Source organism: Ascaphus truei, chromosome 20, assembly GCF_040206685.1.
Source record: "Ascaphus truei isolate aAscTru1 chromosome 20, aAscTru1.hap1, whole genome shotgun sequence".
NCBI classification, from domain to species: domain Eukaryota; kingdom Metazoa; phylum Chordata; class Amphibia; order Anura; family Ascaphidae; genus Ascaphus; species Ascaphus truei.
In genome coordinates, this window is record NC_134502.1 from 24,619,320 (window position 1) to 24,641,316 (window position 21,997).

The 21,997-nt window shown below is 50.4% G+C and overlaps 1 protein-coding gene across 1 annotated transcript; it reads left to right on the forward strand.

The window, feature by feature from the left end:
* Positions 1–2,615: 2,615 nt before the first annotated feature.
* On the forward strand, positions 2,616–20,627 carry LOC142471392 (uncharacterized). Its single transcript, XM_075578198.1, has 9 exons — positions 2,616–2,767; positions 4,637–4,672; positions 5,905–6,201; positions 7,197–7,247; positions 8,706–8,798; positions 10,076–10,103; positions 13,832–13,872; positions 19,696–19,733; positions 20,310–20,627. Exons 1-9 carry the CDS (start codon positions 2,737–2,739, stop codon positions 20,436–20,438), a joined length of 744 nt encoding a protein of 247 aa, XP_075434313.1. The 5' UTR covers positions 2,616–2,736; the 3' UTR covers positions 20,439–20,627.
* Positions 20,628–21,997: the final 1,370 nt, after the last annotated feature.

Sequence of the window (21,997 nt, forward strand, 5' to 3'; positions counted from 1 at the left end):
TGCCTGCCACATGATAATATTATTACATAGCTGGGCACTGACTGCCACATGATAATATTATTACATAGCTGGGCACTGACTGCCACATGATAATATTATTACATAGCTGGGCACTGCCTGCCACATGATAATATTATTACATAGCTGGGCACTGCCTGGCACATGTTTATATTATTACATAGCTGGGCACTGCCTGGCACATGATAATATTATTACATAGCTGGGCACTGCTTGGCACATGATAATATTATTACATAGCTGGGCACTGCTTGGCACATGATAATATTATTACATAGCTGGGCACTGCTTGGCACATGATAATATTATTACATAGCTGGCATTGCCTGGCACATGATAATATTATTACATAGCTGGGCACTGCCTGGCCTGGCACATGATAATATTATTACATAGCTGGGCACTGCCTGGCCTGGCACATGATAATATTATTACATAGCTGGGCACTGCCTGGCACATGATAATATTATTACATAGCTGGGCACTGCCAGGCACATAATAATATTATTACATAGCTGGGCACTGCTTGGCACATGATAATATTATTACATAGCTGGCATTGCCTGGCACATGATAATATTATTACATAGCTGGGCACTGCCTGGCCTGGCACATGATAATATTATTACATAGCTGGGCACTGCCTGGCCTGGCACATGATAATATTATTACATAGCTGGGCACTGCCTGCCACATGATAATATTATTACATAGCTGGGCACTGCCTGCCACATGATAATATTATTACATAGCTGGGCACTGCTTGGCACATGATAATATTATTACATAGCTGGGCACTGCTTGGCACATGATAATATTATTACATAGCTGGGCACTGCCTGGCACATGATAATATTATTACATAGCTGGGCACTGCTTGGCACATGATAATATTATTACATAGCTGGGCACTGCCTGGCCTGGCACATGATAATAGTATTACATAGCTGGGCACTGCTTGGCACATGATAATATTATTACATAGCTGGGCACTGCTTGGCACATGATAATATTATTACATAGCTGGGTACTGCCAGGCACATGATAATATTATTACATAGCTGGGCACTGCTTGGCACATGATAATATTATTACATAGCTGGGCACTGCTTGGCACATGATAATATTATTACATAGCTGGCACTGCCTGCCACATGATAATATTATTACATAGCTGGGCACTGACTGCCACATGATAATATTATTACATAGCTGGGCATTGCCTGCCACATGATAATATTATTACATAGCTGGCATTGCCTGACACATGATAATATTATTACATAGCTGGGTACTGCCAGGCACATGATAATATTATTACATAGCTGGCATTGCCTGACACATGATAATATTATTACATAGATGGGCACTGCCAGGCACATGATAATATTATTACATAGCTGGCATTGCCTGACACATGATAATATTATTACATAGCTGGGTACTGCCAGGCACATGATAATATTATTACATAGCTGGGCACTGCTTGGCACATGATAATATTATTACATAGCTGGCACTGCCTGCCACATGATAATATTATTACATAGCTGGGCATTGCCTGCCACATGATAATATTATTACATAGCTGGGCACTGCCTGGCACATGATAATATTATTACATAGCTGGGTACTGCCAGGCACATGATAATATTATTACATAGCTGGGCACTGCCTGGCACATGATAATATTATTACATAGCTGGGCACTGCCTGGCACATGATAATATTATTACATAGCTGGGCATTGCCTGGCACATGATAATATTATTACATAGCTGGGCACTGCCTGGCACATGATAATATTATTACATAGCTGGGCACTGCTTGGCACATGATAATATTATTACATAGCTGGGCATTGCCTGGCACATGATAATATTATTACATAGCTGGGCACTGCTTGGCACATGATAATATTATTACATAGCTGGGCACTGCTTGGCACATGATAATATTATTACATAGCTGGGCACTGCTTGGCACATGATAATATTATTACATAGCTGGGCACTGCTTGGCACATGATAATATTATTACATAGCTGGGCACTGCGTGGCACATGATAATATTATTACATAGCTGGGCACTGCCTGCCACATGATAATATTATTACATAGCTGGCACTGACTGCCACATGATAATATTATTACATAGCTGGGCACTGCCTGGCACATGATAATATTATTACATAGCTGGGCACTGCCTGCCACATGATAATATTATTACATAGCTGGGCACTGCCTGGCACATGATAATATTATTACATAGCTGGCATTGCCTGCCACATGATAATATTATTACATAGCTGGGCACTGCCTGGCACATGATAATATTATTACATAGCTGGGCACTGCTTGGCACATGATAATATTATTACATAGCTGGGCACTGCCTGGCACATGATAATATTATTACATAGCTGGCATTGCCTGGCACATGATAATATTATTACATAGCTGGGCACTGCCTGGCACATGATAATATTATTACATAGCTGGGCATTGCCTGGCACCTGATAATATTATTGCATAGCTTGATACAGCCTGGCGCATTATATGTTTATTACCACGTTGTGTTACACGCCTCTAGCAGTGTCAGGAGGTTAGCAGAGGCTCGTGGTTTCCTGAGAGCTGTGTGTGGTAAGCCTCTGTTCCTCTTCCTGGGGTGCTGGGAAATTCACCTTAAAACACATATGACAGAAGCAGGTACCTGGTTATGGAGCTCCCACAGCTGGTCCTTCTGCTGGGTAAGAGGCTCTGACTGTATTCCCTGTGCACTATCATAGAGGTGCCAGGCTCTGTATCCCTGTGCACTGCCATAGAGGTGCCAGGTTCTGTATCCCTGTGTCCTGCCCTAGAGGTGCCAGGCTGTGTATCCCTGTGTCCTGCCCTAGAGGTGCCAGGCTCTGTATCCCCTGTGCCCAGCCCTAGAGGTGCCAGGCTCTGTATCCCTGTGTCCTGCCCTAGAGGTGCCAGGCTCTGTATCCCTGTGTCCTGCCCTAGAGGTGCCAGGCTCTGTATCCCTGTGTCCTGCCCTAGAGGTGCCAGGCTCTGTATCCCTGTACACTGCCCTAGAGGTGCTAAGCACTGTATCCCTGTGTCCTGCTCTAGAGGTACCCAGCACTGTATCCCCATGCCCAGCCCATTGAGGTGCCAGTCTATGTACCCCTGTGTCCAGCCCTGGAAGTGCCTGTCTCTATATCCCTGTGTCCAGCCTTAGAGGTTCCAAGCTATGTACCCCATGTCTGGCCATAGAGGTACCATGCTCTGTAACCCCTGTATCCGACCCTAGAGGTGCCAGGCTCTGTACCCCCTGTGTGCGACTCTATAGGTGCAAGGGACTGTACCCCCTGTGTCCGACCCTAGAGGTGCCAGGCTCTGTATCCCCTATACCAGCCCTAGAGATTCCAGGTTCTGTACCCCTTTATCTCAATGTACTATTTATCTGTATTACATATGTAACCCTCCCTGCCGGCTTCTGGGGAGATTACATTGGGTGTATTATATGGCTACTCCGCATGGGGTTTTTTCATGTTCCTGTGCAGTACAAACCCGCTGAGGTGATTCTCCCTCCAGCAGAGGTAAATGAGAATTTGCATAGGTCCTGTTAGGACCTGCTTACTGGTCCTGCCTTGCTGTGGCTGGCAGGCTCATACCTCTTTGGCCAAAGGGTTTAACTAAATGAAACCTTATTCAAGAGAATATATAAGTATTTCACTGTGTATTTTTGTCACGTTGGATGTAGCATTGGGCTTCTCTGTCTTTTGTCTTCTACTCCGCATGGGTTAACCTTGACTCGGGCAGGATTCAGGCAGCCGGGAGATGAGGTCGGAAGGATGTATAATAATGGGCACCAGGAAATTTGATAGCACAACCGTCATTTATTCGTGTCCCCAAGCACAGGGACCGTTCATCCATATATTGTCACGTTGCCGTGTATTTTACAAGAGATACACATGAATACTGTTCCTCAACCAGTGCTTTTTCTTAACACTTGAATGGAGGTACATATCTTGTTCCTTTACTGTGATAAGGCCTGGGGCCTACTCCTTATGGTTCTGGAACCTCTTTCCTTATCATCTCGGTAATATTAGAGCCCATTGAGGATCCTAGCGGGTCCTGTATATGTAACCCAATAACTTTAGCTGTTACGGTTACTGCCACTTCCACGTCAGCCTGAGAGGAACGTATAAGGAGATCCGCGGTTAGAGCTGTGCCGCCGGGATCTGAGACTCCTCGTTACTGAGACCCTCTGGCGCAAGCCGTTTCATACCTAGCACTTATCTTGGACACCCTTAGTCTTCTCTAGGGATCCTAACTAATAAGATTACTGTGCCTGTCTAGAATATAACAAAGTAGGGGGGGCTGGTCTATTCTATTACCGTAAAAACATAGGTGTCTCCTCTCCCCGAGGCTCCTCTCCTCATGTCCTCCTGGAACCTAACTTTCCAGAACCATCTCTCCTCCTTAAATAGCCCTGTGTGACATCTAGATCCCCATAGCAACCCAGGGCGGGCCTAGCCTACAGTAACACTGCTAGTAACCCTTTAGGAGGGGGTTGCACATATATGTATGTATAGAAATGTATTATTCTTATCATTATTATTATTTCTCAGGCTTCATTGGAGAGAAAGTCATACGGACCAACTCAGGTAGGTACTCTGAAGCACTATATGAGGAGGCACCTCACAGTAAGGAAGAAGTGAGAGGTATTAGGGGGGAGGTGAGAGGTATCAGAGGGAGGTGAGAGATATGAGGGAGGGGGAGGTGAGCGGTATGAGGGGGAGGTGAGACGTATGAGGGGGAGGTGAGAGGTATGAGGGGTGAGAGGTATGAGGGGTGAGGTGAGAGATATGAAGAGGGAGGTGAGAGGTATGAGGGGGAGGTGAGAGGTATAAGGGGGAGGTGAGAGGTATGAGGGGGGAGGTGAGAGGAATGAAGGGTTGAGAGGTTTGAGGGGGGAGATTAGAGATATGAGGGGGTAGGTGAGAGATATGAGGGGGAGGTGAAAGATATGAAGGGGGAGGTGAGAGGTATGAGGGGGGAGGTGAGAGGTATGAGGGGTGGAGGTGAGAGATATGAGGGGGGAGGTGAAAGATATGAAGGGGGAGGTGAGAGGTATGAGGGGGGAGGTGAGAGGTATGAGGGGGGGAGGTGAGAGATATGAGGGGGGAGGTGACAGATATGAAGGGGGATGTGAGAGGTATGAGGGGGGCGGTGAGAGGTATAAGGAGGAGGTGAGAGGTATGAGGGGGTGAGGTGAGAGGTATGAGTGGTGAGGTGAGAGGAATGAGGGGGGAGGTAAGCGGCATGAGGGGGTGAGGTGAAAGGTATGAGGGGGGAGGTAAGAGGTATGAGGGGGGAGGTGAGAGATATGAAGGGAAAGGTATGAGGGGGGGTTGAGAGGTATGAGGGGGGGTGAGAGGTATGAGGGGGGAGGTGAAAGGTATGAGGGGGGGAGGTGAGAGATATGAGGGGGGAGGTGACAGATATGAAGGGGGATGTGAGAGGTATGAGGGGGGCGGTGAGAGGTATGAGGGGGTGAGGTGAGAGGTATGAGTGGTGAGGTGAGAGGAATGAGGGGGGAGGTAAGCGGCATGAGGGGGTGAGGTGAAAGGTATGAGGGGGGAGGTGAGAGATATGAGGGGGGAGGTGAAAGATATGAAGGGGGAGGTGAGAGGTATGAGGGGGGATGTGAGAGGTATGAGGGGGGGAGGTGAGAGATATGAGGGGGGAGGTGAAAGATATGAGGGGGGAGGTGAGAGGTATGAGGGGGGAGGTGAGAGGTATGAGGGGGGAGGTGAGAGGAATGAGGGGGGGTGAGAGGTATGAGGGGCGAGATGAGAGGTTAGAGGGTCTGTGTAACCCCCTCCCTTTCTTATAGAACTGCAACCTGCCCCCCACCTCACCCTGGACACCCACGGTGACATCCGCAGGGGACAGTCCGTTGTTCTGACATGCACAGCACCCACCAGCCACAGAGAAGGCACCTACTACCTGTATATACAGAGCAACGGGCTGCTCCTGGCAGAGTTAGACGCCCCAGAGGACAGGCACAGTGTCACTTTCACCCTAAGTCAGGTCTCTGATTCGGGGGGATACCTCTGCCGTTACCAGTCCTGGGTGTCAGGGGTACTACAGGCATCAGAGTCTAGCAACGTACTGCAGCTAATAGTCACAGGTGAGTTACATGCACTTACTCAACACCTCTACCCTTTAATGAACTCCTCCTGTATCCCTCTGTATATTAGAGTGTAAGCTCTGCGGGGCAGGATTCCCTCCTCCCAATGGTTCCTCCTCTCCCTGTATTGTATCTGTGTCCCTCTGTATATTAGAGTGTAAGCTCTGCGGGGCAGGATTCCCTCCTCCCAATGGTTCCTCCTCTCCCTGTATTGTATCTGTGTCCCTCTGTATATTAGAGTGTAAGCTCTGCGGGGCAGGATTCCCTTCTCCCAATGATTCCTTCTCTCCCTGTATTGCATCTGTTTCCCTCTGCATATTAGAGTGTAAGCTCTGCGGGGCAGGATTCCCTCCTCCCAATGGATCACTTTAATTCCTGACCCCATTGGGCCCTGTCCAAGTCCATTTTCTATGTTGATTCTTCTTGAAGAGTGAATTTGCGATGTCGACATTTTCACATTGTCCAAATTTTCCCTCTCTGTTCCCCACGTTCAGTCCTGTCCCGTCACCATCAGGGGGCAAATTTCCCATTAAGCCCGGGACGCCCCGTACCTAAGACGGCGATATTTTGGGGCGGTATACATCGGCGCTTGCTGGCCGCGCAGGCACACACACACACTTAGTTAAGTTATGGTGGGTAAAAAAAAGTGACAAAAACCCTCCACAGCAAAGCATATAGCAAATGGAAATATTACTGTATGCTCATTTGCATGTCTTAGGCAGGTCTGCAGCCCCGCCTTTCATCATTATCCCCCAGCACACAGCACTTCCACTGCAGCAAGGGATTCTGGGGAATGACATGCAAATGAGTACGCAGTGCCACCTTTTGCTTCAAAACCATTGAACACACACACACACACACACACACACACACACACACACACACACACACACACACACACACACACACACACACACACACACACACACACACACACACACACACACACACACACACACACACTATTGTAACTCCTGTGTCTCTCTTTCTTGCAGATGATGCTGTTCTTATCACTTCACCTCCCAGTCCTAAAGAATCCGCACAGGGTAATACAGTAGCCTGGCATAGTGTGATGTTAACCAATAAGAACTGACGCCCCCTATTATACAGCCCCCCCCCCCCCTAGTGGAACATTCTGAAATAGATGGCTCTGATTGGCTGAGGCTTCTGTCATTCGCACAGGGATCCCCTGTTCCACCCTCTCGACTCTCGGAATGTTCCATTTGGCTCCAACTCGCAAGGGGAGCGCCGCTAACATTTTAATATAAAAAATTAAAAAGAACACCTTTTTGTCATTAAATTGGGACTGGGGATTTATAGGACGTTATTGGGGTCAGTGGTCCCCTTTGCATGTGTTAAAAGTACAGCATGTCTCGGGCACAGCCATTTCCTATATGTGCAGTCAATGACCTGTTGTACTTTACAAAGTGTTTAAAATGTTATTTTTAGTGATAATTCCTATATCTGCAGTAAGTGACCCGAATTTTTTTTTTTTAACATACTATCGCGTTTAAAGGGCTTTTTATTATTAAACCGAGATATTACGGTGATCATGTGTTTGTCACATGGAGAATACACCAGGTTCTTTTATTAAAACCTTATAGGATTTCTCCCTCGTATCAGCGGGGCCACTGACCCTACCTGGCCCTATTGTGTTATGGAAATCCCCAGCGTTAGGTGCCCCCGTTTCTCACATCACCAGGATGGGCCACTAACCTTATTTGACCCTAATATCTGAGATCCCATCTTAACACGTCAATGGATAGTGCCACGGATCTTACCTGACCCTAATGAGATCCCATCTTAACACGTCAATGGGAGGGCCCACTAACCCTATCTGACCCTAATGAGATCCCATTTAACACGTCAATGGGAGGGCCCACTGACCCTAATGAGATCCCATCTTAACACGTCAATGGAAAGTGCCACGGATCTTACATGACCCTAATAAGATCCCATCTTAGCACGTCAATGGAAAGTGCCACGGATCTTACCTGACCCTAATGACATCCCATATTAACACGTCAATGGAAAGTGCCACGGATCTTACCTGACACTAATGAGATCCCATCTTAACACGTCAATGGAAAGTGCCACGGATCTTACCTGACCCTAATGAGATCCCATTTAACACGTCAATGGAAAGTACCACGGATCTTACCTGACCCTAATGAGATCCCATCTTAACACGTCAATGGATAGTGCCACGGATCTTACCTGACCCTAATGAGATCCCATTTAATATGTCAATGGAAAGTGCCACGGATCTAACCTGACCATAATGAGATCCCTCCCATCTTAACACATCAATGGGAGGGCCCACTGACCCTAAATTGACCCTAATGAGATCCCTTAGTTCCAGAGACCCCCTGCTTCCCACCTATTACAAGAAAGACACGTTCTGCTGCTTTAACGCGTAGTTGGGAGGTGCCACTGACCCTATAAAACGTTCCTGTATAAGTAACGGAATAATATACTCTTTCTATCTTCATTTGCTTCTGCAGGGTCTGCCTGGTTGGTCCCACTAGCTGCCGGCTTGCCTGGGAGCGCGGTCCTGGTTCTGATAGCAGCAGTGGCTTTATGGACAGTGAAAAGAAGTGAGTACTGAAATGCAACATCCCCAACTGCCCCCTCCCTATATTGTATCTGTGTCCCTCTGTATATTAGAGTGTCAGCTCTGCGGGGCAGGATTCCCTTCTCCCAATGGTCCCTCCTCTCCCTGTAGTGTATCTGTGTCCCTCTGTATATTAGAGTGTAAGCTCTGCAGGGCAGGATTCCCTTCTCTCAATGGTTCCCCCTCTCCCTGTATTGTATCTGTGTCCCTCTGTATATTAGAGTGTCAGCTCTGCGGGGCAGGATTCCCTTCTCCCAATGGCTCCTCCTCGCCCTGTATTGTATCTGTGTCCCTCTGTATATTAGAGTGTCAGCTCTGCGGGGCAGGATTCCCTTCTCCCAATGGCTCCTCCTCTCCCTGTATTGTACCTGTGTCCCTCTGTATATTAGAGTGTAAGCTCTGCGGGGCAGGATTTCCTTCTCCCAATGGTCCCTCCTCTCCCTGTATTGTACCTGCGTCCTCTGTATATTAGAGTGTAAGCTCTGCGGGGCAGGATTCCCTTCTCCCAATGATTCCTCCTCTCCCTGTATTGTATCTGTGTCCCTCTGTATATTAGAGTGTAAGCTCTGCGGGGCAGGATTCCCTTCTCCCAATGGTTCCTCCTCTCCCTGTATTGTATCTGTGTCCCTCTGTATATTAGAGTGTAAGCTCTGCGGGGCAGGATTCCCTTCTCCCAATGATTCCTCCTCTCCCTGTATTGTATCTGTGTCCCTCTGTATATTAGAGTGTAAGCTCTGCGGGGCAGGATTCCCTTCTCCCAATGGTTCCTCCTCTCCCTGTATTGTATCTGTGTCCCTCTGTATATTAGAGTGTAAGCTCTGCGGGGCAGGATTCCCTTCTCCCAATGGTCCCTCCTCTCCCTGTATTGTGCCTGTGTGCCTCTGTATATTAGAGTGTAAGCTCTGCGGGGCAGGATTCCCTTCTCCCAATGGCTCCTCCTCTCCCTGTATTGTGCCTGTGTCCCTCTGTATATTAGAGTGTAAGCTCTGCGGGGCAGGATTCCCTTCTCCCAATGGTCCCTCCTCCCCCTGTAGTGTACCTGCGTCCCTCTGTATATTAGAGTGTAAGCTCTGCGGGGAAGGATTCCCTTCTCCCAATGGCTCCTCCTCTCCCTGTATTGTACCTGTGTCCCTCTGTATATTAGAGTGTAAGCTCTGCGGGGCAGGATTCCCCTCTCCCTGTATTGTGCCTGTGTCCCTCTGTATATAAGAGTGTCAGCTCTGTGTCCCTCTGTAATTGATCATGTTTTGCCTTTTCTAGTTAAAGAGAAGAAGAAGCAGACGCAGAGGTGAGACACAGGTGTAAATGCACTGGTATCCCACACTGTGTTATATAGGGAGGGGGCAGCACAGGAATAGCGGTGGCGGGGGACAGCACAGGAATAGCAGAGTAGGGGGACAGCACAGGAATAGTAGAGTATGGGGCAGCACAGGAATAGCAGAGTATGGGGCAGCACAGGAATAGCAGAGGTGGGGGGAGCACAGGAATAGCAGAGGCGGGGGACAGCACAGGAATAGCAGAGGAGAGGGCAGCACAGGAATAGTAGAGTATGGGGCAGCACAGGAAAAGCAGAGGAGGGGGACAGCACAGGAATAGCAGTGGCGGGGGACAGCACAGGAATAGCAGAGTAGGGGGACAGCACAGGAATAGCAGAGGTGGGGGGAGCACAGGAATAGCAGAGGCGGGGGACAGCACAGGAATAGCAGAGGAGGAGGACAGCACAGGAATAGCAGAGGAGAGGGCAGCACAGGAATAGTAGAGTATGGGGCAGCACAGGAATAGCAGAGTATGGGGCAGCACAGGAATAGCAGAGGAGGGAGCAGCACAGGAATAGCAGAGTATGGGGCAGCACAGGAATAGCAGAGTAGGGGGCAGCACAGGAATAGCAGAGACGGGGGACTGCACAGGAATAGCAGAGAAGAGGGCAGCACAGGAATAGCAGAGGAGGGGCAGCACAGGAATAGCAGAGGAGGGAGCAGCACAGGAATAGTAGAGGAGGGACAGCACAGAAATAGGAGAGGGTGGGGGCAGCACAGGAATAGTAGAGGAGGGAGCAGCACAGGAATAGCAGAGGAGGGGGCAGCACAGGAATAGTAGAGGAGGGGGCAGCACAGGAATAGTAGAGGAGGGGGCAGCACAGAAATAGCAGAGGAGGGGGCAGCACAGAAATAGCAGAGGAGGGAGCAGCACAGGAATAGCAGAGGAGGGGGCAGCACAGGAATAGTAGAGCAGGGTGCAGCACAGGAATAGCAGAGGAGAGGGGCAGCACAGGAATAGTAGAGGAGGGGGCAGCACAGGAATAGCAGAGGAGGGGGCAGCACAGGAATAGCAGAGGAGGGGGCAGCACAGGAATAGCAGAGGCGGGGGCAGCACAGGAATTTCAGTGGAGAGGGCAGCACAGGAATAGCAGAGGAGAGGGCAGCACAGGAATAGCAGAGAAGGGAGCAGCACAGGAATAGCAGAGGAGGGGGCAGCACAGGAATAGCAGAGGAAGGGGCAGCACAGGAATAGCAGAGGAGGGGGCAGCACAGGAATAGTAGAGGAGGGGGCAGCACAGGAATAGCAGAGGAGAGGGGCAGCACAGGAATAGTAGAGGAGGGGGCAGCACAGGAATAGCAGAGGAGGGGGCAGCACAGGAATAGCAGAGGAGGGGGCAGCACAGGAATAGCAGAGGAGGGGGCAGCACAGGAATAGCAGTGGAGAGGGCAGCACAGGAATAGCAGAGGAGGGGTCAGCACAGGAATAGCAGAGAAGGGAGCAGCACAGGAATAGCAGAGAAGGGAGCAGCACAGGAATAGCAGAGGAGAGGTCAGCACAGGAATAACAGAGGAGGGAGCAGCACAGGAATAGCAGAGGTGGGAGCAGCACAGGAATAGCAGAGGAGGGAGCAGCACAGGAATAGCAGAGGAGGGAGCAGCACAGGAATAGCAGAGGAGAGGGCAGCACAGGAATAGTAGAGGAGGGAGCAGCACAGGAATAGCAGAGGAGGGAGCAGCACAGGAATAGCAGAGGAGAGGGCAGCACAGGAATAGCAGAGGAGGGGGCAGCACAGGAATAGCAGAGGAGGGAGCAGCACAGGAATAGTAGAGGAGGGACAGCACAGGAATAGCAGAGTATGGGGCAGCACAGGAATAGCAGAGGAGGGGGCAGCACAGGAATAGCAGAGTAGGGGGCAGCACAGGAATAGCAGAGGAGGGAGCAGCACAGCAATAGCAGAGGAAGGGGCAGCACAGGAATAGCAGAGGAGGGAGCAGCACAGGAATAGCAGAGGAGGGACAGCACAGGAATAGCAGAGTATGGGGCAGCACAGGAATAGCAGAGGAGGGGGCAGCACAGCAATAGCAGAGGAAGGGGCAGCACAGGAATAGCAGAGCAGGGGGCAGCACAGGAATAGTAGTGTAGGGGGACAGCACAGGAATAGCAGAGTAGGGGGACAGCACAGGAATAGCAGAGTAGGGGGCAGCACAGGAATAGCAGAGTATGGGGCAGCACAGGAATATCAGAGCAGGGGGCAGCACAGGAATAGCAGAGGAGGGAGCAGCACAGGAATAGCAGAGTAGAGGGGCAGCACAGGAATAGTAGAGTATGGGGCAGCACAGGAATATCAGAGCAGGGGGCAGCACAGGAATAGCAGAGGAGGGGGCAGCACAGGAATAGCAGAGCAGGGGGCAGCACAGGAATAGTAGTGTAGGGGCAGCACAGGAATAGCAGAGTATGGGGCAGCACAGGAATATCAGAGCAGGGGGCAGCACAGGAATAGCAGTGTAGGGGCAGCACAGGAATAGCAGAGTATGGGGCAGCACAGGAATATCAGAGCAGGGGGCAGCACAGGAATAGCAGAGGAGGGAGCAGCACAGGAATATCAGAGCAGGGGGCAGCACAGGAATAGCAAAGGCGGGAGCAGCACATGAATAGCAGAGGAGAGGGGCAGCACAGGAATATCAGAGTATGGGGCAGCACAGGAATAGCAGAGGAGGGAGCAGCACAGGAATAGCAGAGGAGGGGGCAGCACAGGAATAGCAGAGGGGGGGCAGCACAGGAATAGTAGAGGAGAGGGCAGCACAGGAATAGCAGAGGAGGGGTCAGCACAGGAATAGCAGAGAAGGGAGCAGCACAGGAATAGCAGAGGAGGGAGCAGAACAGGAATAGCAGAGAAGGGAGCAGAACAGGAATAGCAGAGGCGGGATCAGCACAGGAATAGCAGAGGAGGGAGCAGCACAGGAATATAGAGGAGGGAGCAGCACAGGAATAGCAGAGGAGGGGCAGCACAGGAATAGCAGAGGAGGGGGCAGCACAGGAATAGCAGAGCAGGGGGAAGCACAGGAATAGTAGTGTAGGGGGCAGCACAGGAATAGCAGAGCAGGGGGCAGCACAGGAATAGCAGTGTAGGGGGCAGCACAGGAATAGCAGAGGAGGGAGCAGCACAGGAATAGCAGAGGAGGGGCAGCACAGGAATAGCAGAGGAGGGGGCAGCACAGGAATAGCAGTGGAGGGGGCAGCACAGGAATAGTAGTGTAGGGGGCAGCACAGGAATAGCAAAGTATGGGGACAGCACAGGAATAGCAGAGTAGGGGGCAGCACAGGAATAGCAGAGCAGGGGGCAGCACAGGAATAGCAGAGGAGAGGGCAGCACAGGAATAGCAGAGGAGAGGGCAGCACAGGAATAGCAGAGGAGGGAGCAGCACAGGAATAGCAGAAGAGGGAGCAGCACAGGAATAGCAGAGGAGGGGACAGCACAGGAATAGCAGAGGAGAGGGCAGCACAGGAATAGCAGAGGCGGGAGCAGCACAGGAATAGCAGAGGCGGGAGCAGCACAGGAATAGCAGAGGTGGGAGCAGCACAGGAATAGCAGAGGCGGGAGCAGCACAGGAATAGCAGAGGCGGGAGCAGCACAGGAATAGCAGAGGAGGGAGCAGCACAGGAATAGCAGAGGCGGGAGCAGCACAGGAATAGCAGAGGAGGGGACAGCACAGGAATAGCAAAGGGGCCTTATTTTGTTTCATTTGTTCTCTGCAGGGAGAGAGAGGCAGTTTGGAGTCAACAAAATATGACACCAGGTGTTTATCAAATCCCCCTCTCCCTCCTTTCTCTCTCACATCCCCTCCCCCCTTCTCTCTCACATCCCCCTCTCCCTCTTTTCTCTCTCACATCCCCCTCTCACTCCTTTCTCTCTCACATCCCCCCTCTCCCTCCTTTCTCTATCACATCATCTCCCTCCTTCTCTCTCACCCCCCTCTCCCTCCTTTCTCTCTCACATCCAGGGGTGGAGGCGTGGGGCTCCTGCTCTCCTCTGTCTGCCGTTACCGAACCCTTCCTATTCCCCCCTCTCTTGCTTTTCCCTCCTTTGAGGCTCACACTGTCCAGATCTTCTCTCCTCTCCCTGTTCATGTGGCGGTCATCTATCGCCCACCTACCTCTACTCATCCCCCTTCTGCCTTTCTCTCTCACTTTAAATCCTGGCTCTCTTTCTTTCTCTCCTCAGACTCCCCTGTTCTTCTCCTTGGGGACTTCAATTGCCACATTGATGACCCCTCTCTCTCTTGGGCTTCCCGCTTTCTTTCTCTTACCTCTTCTTTTGGCCTTCAACAGTGGACTGCAGCCAGCACCCACAAGGATGGCCACTACTTAGACCTGGTTTTCACTAAAAACTTCTCTCTCTCTGATTTCTCCATTTCCCCTTTTCCTCTCTCTGACCATCATCTCATCTCATTCTCTTTATCTCGCTTCTCCCCTTCTCCACCTCCATCTACACCCCGGTTCTGCAGAAACCTGCGCTCTATTCACTTACCTGACTTTGAGTCCACTTTACACTCCTCCCTCTCCTCTCTCAGCTCTGCTACAGACCCTGACAACCTGGTCAGAAAGTACAACTCTGTCTTGTCCTCGTCTCTTGATCTACATGCCCCGCTTTCTCTCTGCCGCCCTCGCCCTTCTAACCCTAGACCCTGGCTAAATTCCCACACGCGCATGCTGCGTTCCTCCACTCGTTCCTCTGAACGCCTCTGGAGGAAGTCTCACACTCTCGCAGACTTCCTTCACTACAAATTTATGCTATCCTGTTTCAACTCTGCCCTCTCGCAAGCTAAACAAGCCTACTTTTCTGCACTAATCAACATGCACAAGTCTAACCCACGCCGACTGTTCTCTGTCTTTGATACTCTACTCAAACCACCCTCAGCTGCCTCTCCTTCCTCCATCTCCGCTCAGGACTTTGCTGACTATTTTAAGGAAAAGGTGGAATCCATACGTCAGAACATCCCCTCTGTTTCTTCCCCCCATCCTACACCTCTTCCTAACTCTCCTCCTGCCTTCCTTGACTCTTTTTCCACTGTCTCAGAGGAGGATGTGTCGCTGTTGATCTCCTCTTCTCCCTCTACCACTTGCCCTCTTGACCCCATTCCCTCCCATCTCCTAAAACCTCTAGCTCCTACTATAATCCCTACGCTTACACACATTTTTAACTCCTCCCTCTGCTCTGGAACCTTTCCATCCTCCTTCAAACATGCAACAGTCATACCATTACTCAAAAACAGCAAGCTTGACCCTACCTGTCTTTCTAACTATCGACCTGTCTCCCTCCTGCCTTTTGCCTCTAAACTACTTGAACGTCTTGTATTCTCTCGCTTGCTCCATTTTCTCAACACCTATTCTCTCCTAGACCCTCTACAATCTGGCTTCCGCACTGCTCACTCCACCGAAACAGCCCTCACCAAAATAACTGACGACCTCCATGCTGCCAAAGACAGAGGTCATTACACTCTGCTCATATTACTCGACCTCTCTGCAGCATTTGACACCGTGGACCACCCTCTTCTCCTCCACATTCTCCATACTCTAGGTATTCGGAACAAAGCTCTATCCTGGATCTCATCCTACCTCTCCCATCGTACTTTTAGTGTCTCTTCTGCTAACACCTCCTCCTCCTCTATTGATCTCTCTGTGGGGGTACCCCAGGGCTCTGTCCTGGGACCTCTTCTCTTTTCTCTGTACACACTCTCTCTAGGTGACCTAATAACATCTTTTGGGTTTAATTATCACCTCTATGCCGACGACACACAAATATACTTTTCAACACCTGACCTTACACCTGCTGTACAAACCAAAGTTTCTGAATGTCTCTCTGCTATATCATCCTGGATGGCCCTCCGACGCCTTAAACTCAACATGGCTAAAACAGAGCTCCTCATACTTCCTCCCAAACCTGGCCCTACTACCTCCTTCCACATTACTGTTGGAACTACAATCATTCACCCAGTAGCCCAAGCACGCTGCCTAGGGGTCACGTTCGACTCCTCTCTCACATTCGCCCCTCACATTCAAAACATTTCTAAAACTTGTCGCTTTTTCCTCCGCAATATAACTAAGATACGCCCTTTCCTCTGTTGTTCGACTGCTAAAACTCTGACTCAGGCCCTCATTCTCTCCCGTCTTGATTACTGTAACCTCCTGCTGTCCGGCCTTCCTGCCTCTCACCTGTCTCCCCTACAATCTATCCTAAATGCTGCTGCCAGAATCACTCTACTCTTTCCTAGATCTGTCTCAGCATCTCCCCTCATGAAATCCCTCTCCTGGCTTCCGATCAAATCCCGCATCTCACACTCCATTCTTCTCCTCACTTTTAAAGCTCTACACTCTTCTGCCCCTCCTTACATCTCAGCCCTAATTTCTCGGTATGCACCATCCAGACTCTTGCGTTCTTCTCAAAGATGTCTTCTTTCTACCCCCTTTGTATCTAAAGCCCTCTCCCGCCTTAAACCTTTTTCACTGACTGCCCCACACCTCTGGAATGCCCTTCCCCTCAGTACCCGACCAGCACCCTCTCTATCCACCTTTAAGACCCACCTTAAGACACACTTGCTTAAAGAAGCATATGAATAGCACTGTGGCTATTCTGAACACGATACATAAAGCTTGGCCCCCTGCAGACGCACTTACCAGAACTCCCTCCTACTGTCTCTGTACGTTCTCCCTACCTACCAATTAGACTGTAAGCTCCTCGGGGCAGGGACTCCTCTTCCGAAATGTTACTTTTATGTCTAAAGCACTTATTCCCATGATCTGTTATTTATATTATCTGTTATTTATTTTATTACCACATGTATTACTACTGTGAAGCGCTGTGTACACTAATGGCGCTATATAAATAAAGACATACATACATACATACATACATACATCCCCCCTCTCCCTCCTTTCTCTCTCTCACATCCCCCCTCTCCCTCCTTTCTCTCTCTCACATCCCCCTCTCCCTCCTTTCTCTCTCACCCCCCCCCTCTCCCTCCTTTCTCTCTCACATCCCTCTCCCCCCTTCTCTCTCACATCCCCCTCTCCCTCCTTTCCCTCTCACCTCCCCCTCTCCCTCCTTTCCCTCTCACCTCCCCCTCTCCCTCCTTTCTCTCTCACATCCCCCTCTCCCTCCTTTCTCTCTCACATCCCCCTCTCCCTCCTTTCTCTCTCACCTCCACTATCTCCCTCTTTTCTCTCTCTCACCTCCGCCTCTCCCCCCTTTCTCTCTCACCTCCCCCTCTCCCTCCTTTCTCTCTCACATCCCCCTCTCCCTCCTTTCTCTCTCACCTCCACTCTCTCCCTCTTTTCTCTCTCTCACCTCCCCCCTCTCCCTCCTTTCTCTCTCACAACCCCCTCTCCCTCCTTTCTCTCTCACCTCCACTCTTTCCCTCTTTTCTCACTCTCACCACCCCTCTCTCCCTACTTTCTCTCTCTCACCTCCCACTCGCCCTCCTTTCTCTCTCATCTCCCTCTCCTTTCTCTCACACCCCCTCTCCCTCCTTTCTCTCTCACATCCCCTCCCCCTTCTCTCTCACATCCCCTCTCCCTCCTTTCCCTCTCACCTTCCACTCCCTTCCTTTCTCTCTCACCTCCACTCTCTCCCTCTTTTCTCTCTCTCACCTCCCCCCTCTCCATCCTTTCTCTCTCTCAACTCCCCCTCTCCCTCCTTTCTCTCTCACCTCTCCCTCCTTTCTCTCTCACCTCCCCCTCTCACTCCTTTCTCTCACACATCCCCCTCTCCCTCCTTTCTTGCTCAGATCCCCCTCTCCCTCCTTTCTGTCTCACCTCCCTCTCTCCCTCCTTTCTCTCTCACATCCCCTCTGACTCCTTTCTCTCTCTCACCTCTCCCACCTTTCCCTCTCACGTTCCCCTCTCCCTCCTTTCTCTCTCACATCCCCCTCTCCCTACTTTCTATCTTACCTTCCCCTCTCCCTCCTTTCTCTCTCACTTCCCCCTCTTCCTCTCTCACATCCCCCTCTCCCTCCTTTCTCTCTCACCTCCCCCTCGAACTCATTTCTCTCTCACATCCCCCTCTCCCTCCTTTCTCTCACATCCCCCTCTCCCTCCTTTCTCTCTCACATCCCCCTCTCCCTCCTTTCTCTCTCATATCCCCCTCTCCCTCCTTTCTCTCTCACATCCCCCTCTCCCGCCTTTCTCTCTCACATCCCCTCCCCCCTTCTCCCTCACATCCCCCTCTCCCTCCTTTCTCTTTCACATCCCCCTCTCACTCCTTTCTCTCTCACATCCCCCCTCTCCCTCCTTTCTCTATCACCTCCCCCTCTCCTTCCTTTCTCTCTCACCCCCCCCCCTCCCTCCTTTCTCTCTCACATCCCTCTCCCCCTTCTCTCTCACATCCCCCTCTCCCTCCTTTCCCTCTCACCTCCCCCTCTCCCTCCTTTCTCTCTCTCATCCCCCTCTCCCTCCTTTCTCTCTCACCTCCCCCTCTCCCTCCTTTCTCTCTCACATCCCCCTCTCCCTCCTTTCTCTCTCACCTCCACTCTCTCCCTCTTTTCTCTCTCTCACCTCCCCCCTCTCCCTCCTTTCTCTCTCACCTCCCCCTCTCCCTCCTTTCTCTCTCACATCCCCCTCTCCCTCCTTTCTCTCTCACCTCCGCTCTCTCCCTCTTTTCTCTCTCTCACCTCCCCCCTCTCCCTCCTTTCTCTCTCACAACCCCCTCTCCCTCCTTTCTCTCTCACCTCCACTCTTTCCCTCTTTTCTCACTCTCACCACCCCTCTCTCCCTACTTTCTCTCTCTCACCTCCCACTCTCCCTCCTTTCTCTCTCACGCCCTCTCCTTTCTCTCTCACACCCCCCTCTCCCTCCTTTCTCTCTCACATCCCCTCCCCCCTTCTCTCTCACATCCCCCTCTCCCTCCTTTCTCTTTCACATCCCCCTCTCACTCCTTTCTCTCTTACATCCCCCCTCTCCCTCCTTTCTCTCTCACCTCCCCCTCTCACCTCTGCTCTCTCCCTCCTTTCTCTCACATCCCCCTCTCCCTCCTTTCTCTCTCACATACTCCCTCACCCTCCTTTCTCTCTCACATCCCCCTCTTCCTCTTTTCTCTCTCACCTCCCCCTCTCCCTTCTTTCTCTCTCACATCCCCTGCCCCCTTCTCTCTCACATCCCCCTCTCCCTCCTTTCCCTCTCACCTCTCCCTCTCCCTCCTTTCTCTCTCACCTCCACTCTTTCCCTCCTTTCTTCTCACATCCCCCTCTCCCTCCTTTCTCTCTCACATCCCCCTCTCCCTCCTTTCTCTCTCACATACCCCTCACCCTCCTTTCTCTCTCACATCCCCTCCCTCCTTTCTCTCTCACATCCCCTCCCTCCTTTCTCTCTCACATCCCCCTCTCCCTCCTTTCTCTCTCATATCCCCCTATCCCTCCTTTCTCTCTCACCTCCCCCTCTCCCTCCTTTCTCACATCCCCTCTCCCTCCTGTCTCACATCCCCTCCCCCCTTCTCTCTCACATCCCCCTCTCCCTCCTTTCTCTCTCACCTCCCCCTCTCCCTCCTTTCTCTCTCACACCCCCCCTCTCCCTCCTTTCTCTCTCAGGATACTAGAATAATAACAGAAAACGTGTATTTCTCCTTGCAGGCTGGTCTTACGATAATATGGTATTCTCTGCGGTGAGGGTAAGTTGCACTTCTTCTTTATATAATACTGGAAATAAAATAATTTACTCTTCGCATACTACAGGACCATTTAAATCTACTTTCATTATTATTATTTGTATTATTAATATTAATTACTAATAATTATTATACAAAAAAAATTATTAATAATTTATGGTTAACAACATATTTGTAATATTGTTATCATTAGTGTTATTCAGTTATCAAACTATTAGTAGCGTGAATATTATTCATTCATTATTATTTGTAGTAATAACACATTATATTTTTATATTAATATTACAATAATAACAAAGGTGATGTGTTATTATTATTATTATTATTATTATTATTAATACGATTAGGTTATTATTTTTATATTATCCAAAAATAATTATTACATTATTGTTAATATTTGGATTAATATTATAATTATTGTTAAAATGGTATTATAATAACAAAATTAATAATATTATTAATAATAATAATATTAATAATACCGGATATAATGGAGCTCGGGGGAATCTGGGGCCAAAGCCTGATTTCCCCAAAAGGAATGTGTTTAGGTTAAATATCTTCTCTTTGTCGTTGGCTCAGAAACCCACTTCAGAGATTGGGCTCCCTCCCCCCTATCCGGGCAGAGGTGAGACCCGGGTGGAGAGGAACGAGGAACCTTTCAGCAGTTTCCGAACCTCAGCTGCACAATTCTCCGCCTGGAAGTCCTGAGATCAGTGAGACAGCGTAGAGAGCGGCGCCAGGACGCCAACCAGCGAGGTTGCGTGACGTCCAGATTCCCTTGAACGCAAAGCACCAGATACATTAGACCAACGGGTCCCCAACCTTTCTTACTCCGCGCACCCCCGGCTAGAAAACAGCTGTTCCCCCGAACCTACAATGAATAAATCTTCTTGCCGACTCCTCAGACTATCGCTAACAGAACGGGTGTAGACCGCCCCCAGGCTCGTAGTGTCCTGAGCTCGTGGGGGGAACACACGCTTAATAATCCCCCAAACTGTCCCATAGTGCGTGCAGCCAGCACGGAGGGTATAGCTGTCACTCACTGCGGGGGCTTCCCAAGTCACTCCCCCACAATGCCTTGCTGCTGTGGATGCAAAGCATTCTGGGAAGCTCTTGCTGTAAGTGACACTAAGGTGCAGTGTGGGGCCTTACTAAGTGCCCACTCCCCACAGGGCCTCAGGAACCCGCCATTATAGACACCTCAGGTGTTTGCAAATTCCTGTTGGGAATCACCACATTAGGAATATAGAGATAAGGCTTTTTCCTACTCCCCATGTATAATTATAATAGCAAGTTTTTATATAGCGCTGCTAGTTTTACGCAGCGCGTTACAGAGACATTATGCAGGCACAGGTCCCTGCCCCGTGGAGCTTACAATCTATGTTTTGGTGCCTGAGGCCCAGGGAGATAAAGTGACTTGCCCAAGGTCACAAGGAGCCGACGCCGGGAATTGAACCAGGGTCTACTGTTTCACACTCAGTGCCAGTCAGTGTCTTTACTCACTGAGCCGCTCCTTCTCCCAGGTTCCCCCGCTTCACACTCGGTGCCAGTCAGTGTCTTTACTCACTGAGCCGCTCCTTCTCCCAGGTTCCCCTGCTTCACACTCAGTGCCAGTCAGTGTCTTTACTCACTGAGCCGCTCCTTCTCCCAGGTTCCCCTGCTTCACACTCGGTGCCAGTCAGTGTCTTTACTCACTGAGCCGCTCCTTCTCCCAGGTTCCCCTGCTTCACACTCAGTGCCAGTCAGTGTCTTTACTCACTGAGCCGCTCCTTCTCCCAGGTTCCCCCGCTTCACACTCGGTGCCAGTCAGTGTCTTTACTCACTGAGCCGCTCCTTCTCCCAGGCTCCCCTGCTTCACACTCAGTGCCAGTCAGTGTCTTTACTCGCTGAGCCGCTCCTTCTCCCAGGTTCCCCCGCTTCACACTCGGTGCCAGTCAGTGTCTTTACTCACTGAGCCGCTCCTTCTCCCAGGCTCCCCTGCTTCACACTCGGTGCCAGTCAGTGTCTTTACTCACTGAGCCGCTCCTTCTCCCAGGTTCCCCTGCTTCACACTCAGTGCCAGTCAGTGTCTTTACTCACTGAGCCGCTCCTTCTCCCAGGTTCCCCTGCTTCACACTCGGTGCCAGTCAGTGTCTTTACTCACTGTGCCGCTCCTTCTCCCAGGTTCCACTGCTTCACACTCGGTGCCAGTCAGTGTCTTTACTCACTGAGCTGCTCCTTCTCCCAGGTTCCCCTGCTTCACACTCAGTACCAGTCAGTGTCTTTAC

What these genes read in the sequence shown, in the direction of transcription:
- LOC142471392 (XM_075578198.1), top strand. Translation starts at nt 2,737, where the DNA reads ATGGAGCTCCCACAGCTGGTCCTTCTGCTGG. An exon ending in ACTGCAGCTAATAGTCACAG is followed by an intron (nt 6,202 to 7,196) that starts GTGAGTTACATG and finishes TCTTTCTTGCAG; the next exon opens with ATGATGCTGTTCTTATCACT. An exon ending in TCCTAAAGAATCCGCACAGG is followed by an intron (nt 7,248 to 8,705) that starts GTAATACAGTAG and finishes TTGCTTCTGCAG; the next exon opens with GGTCTGCCTGGTTGGTCCCA.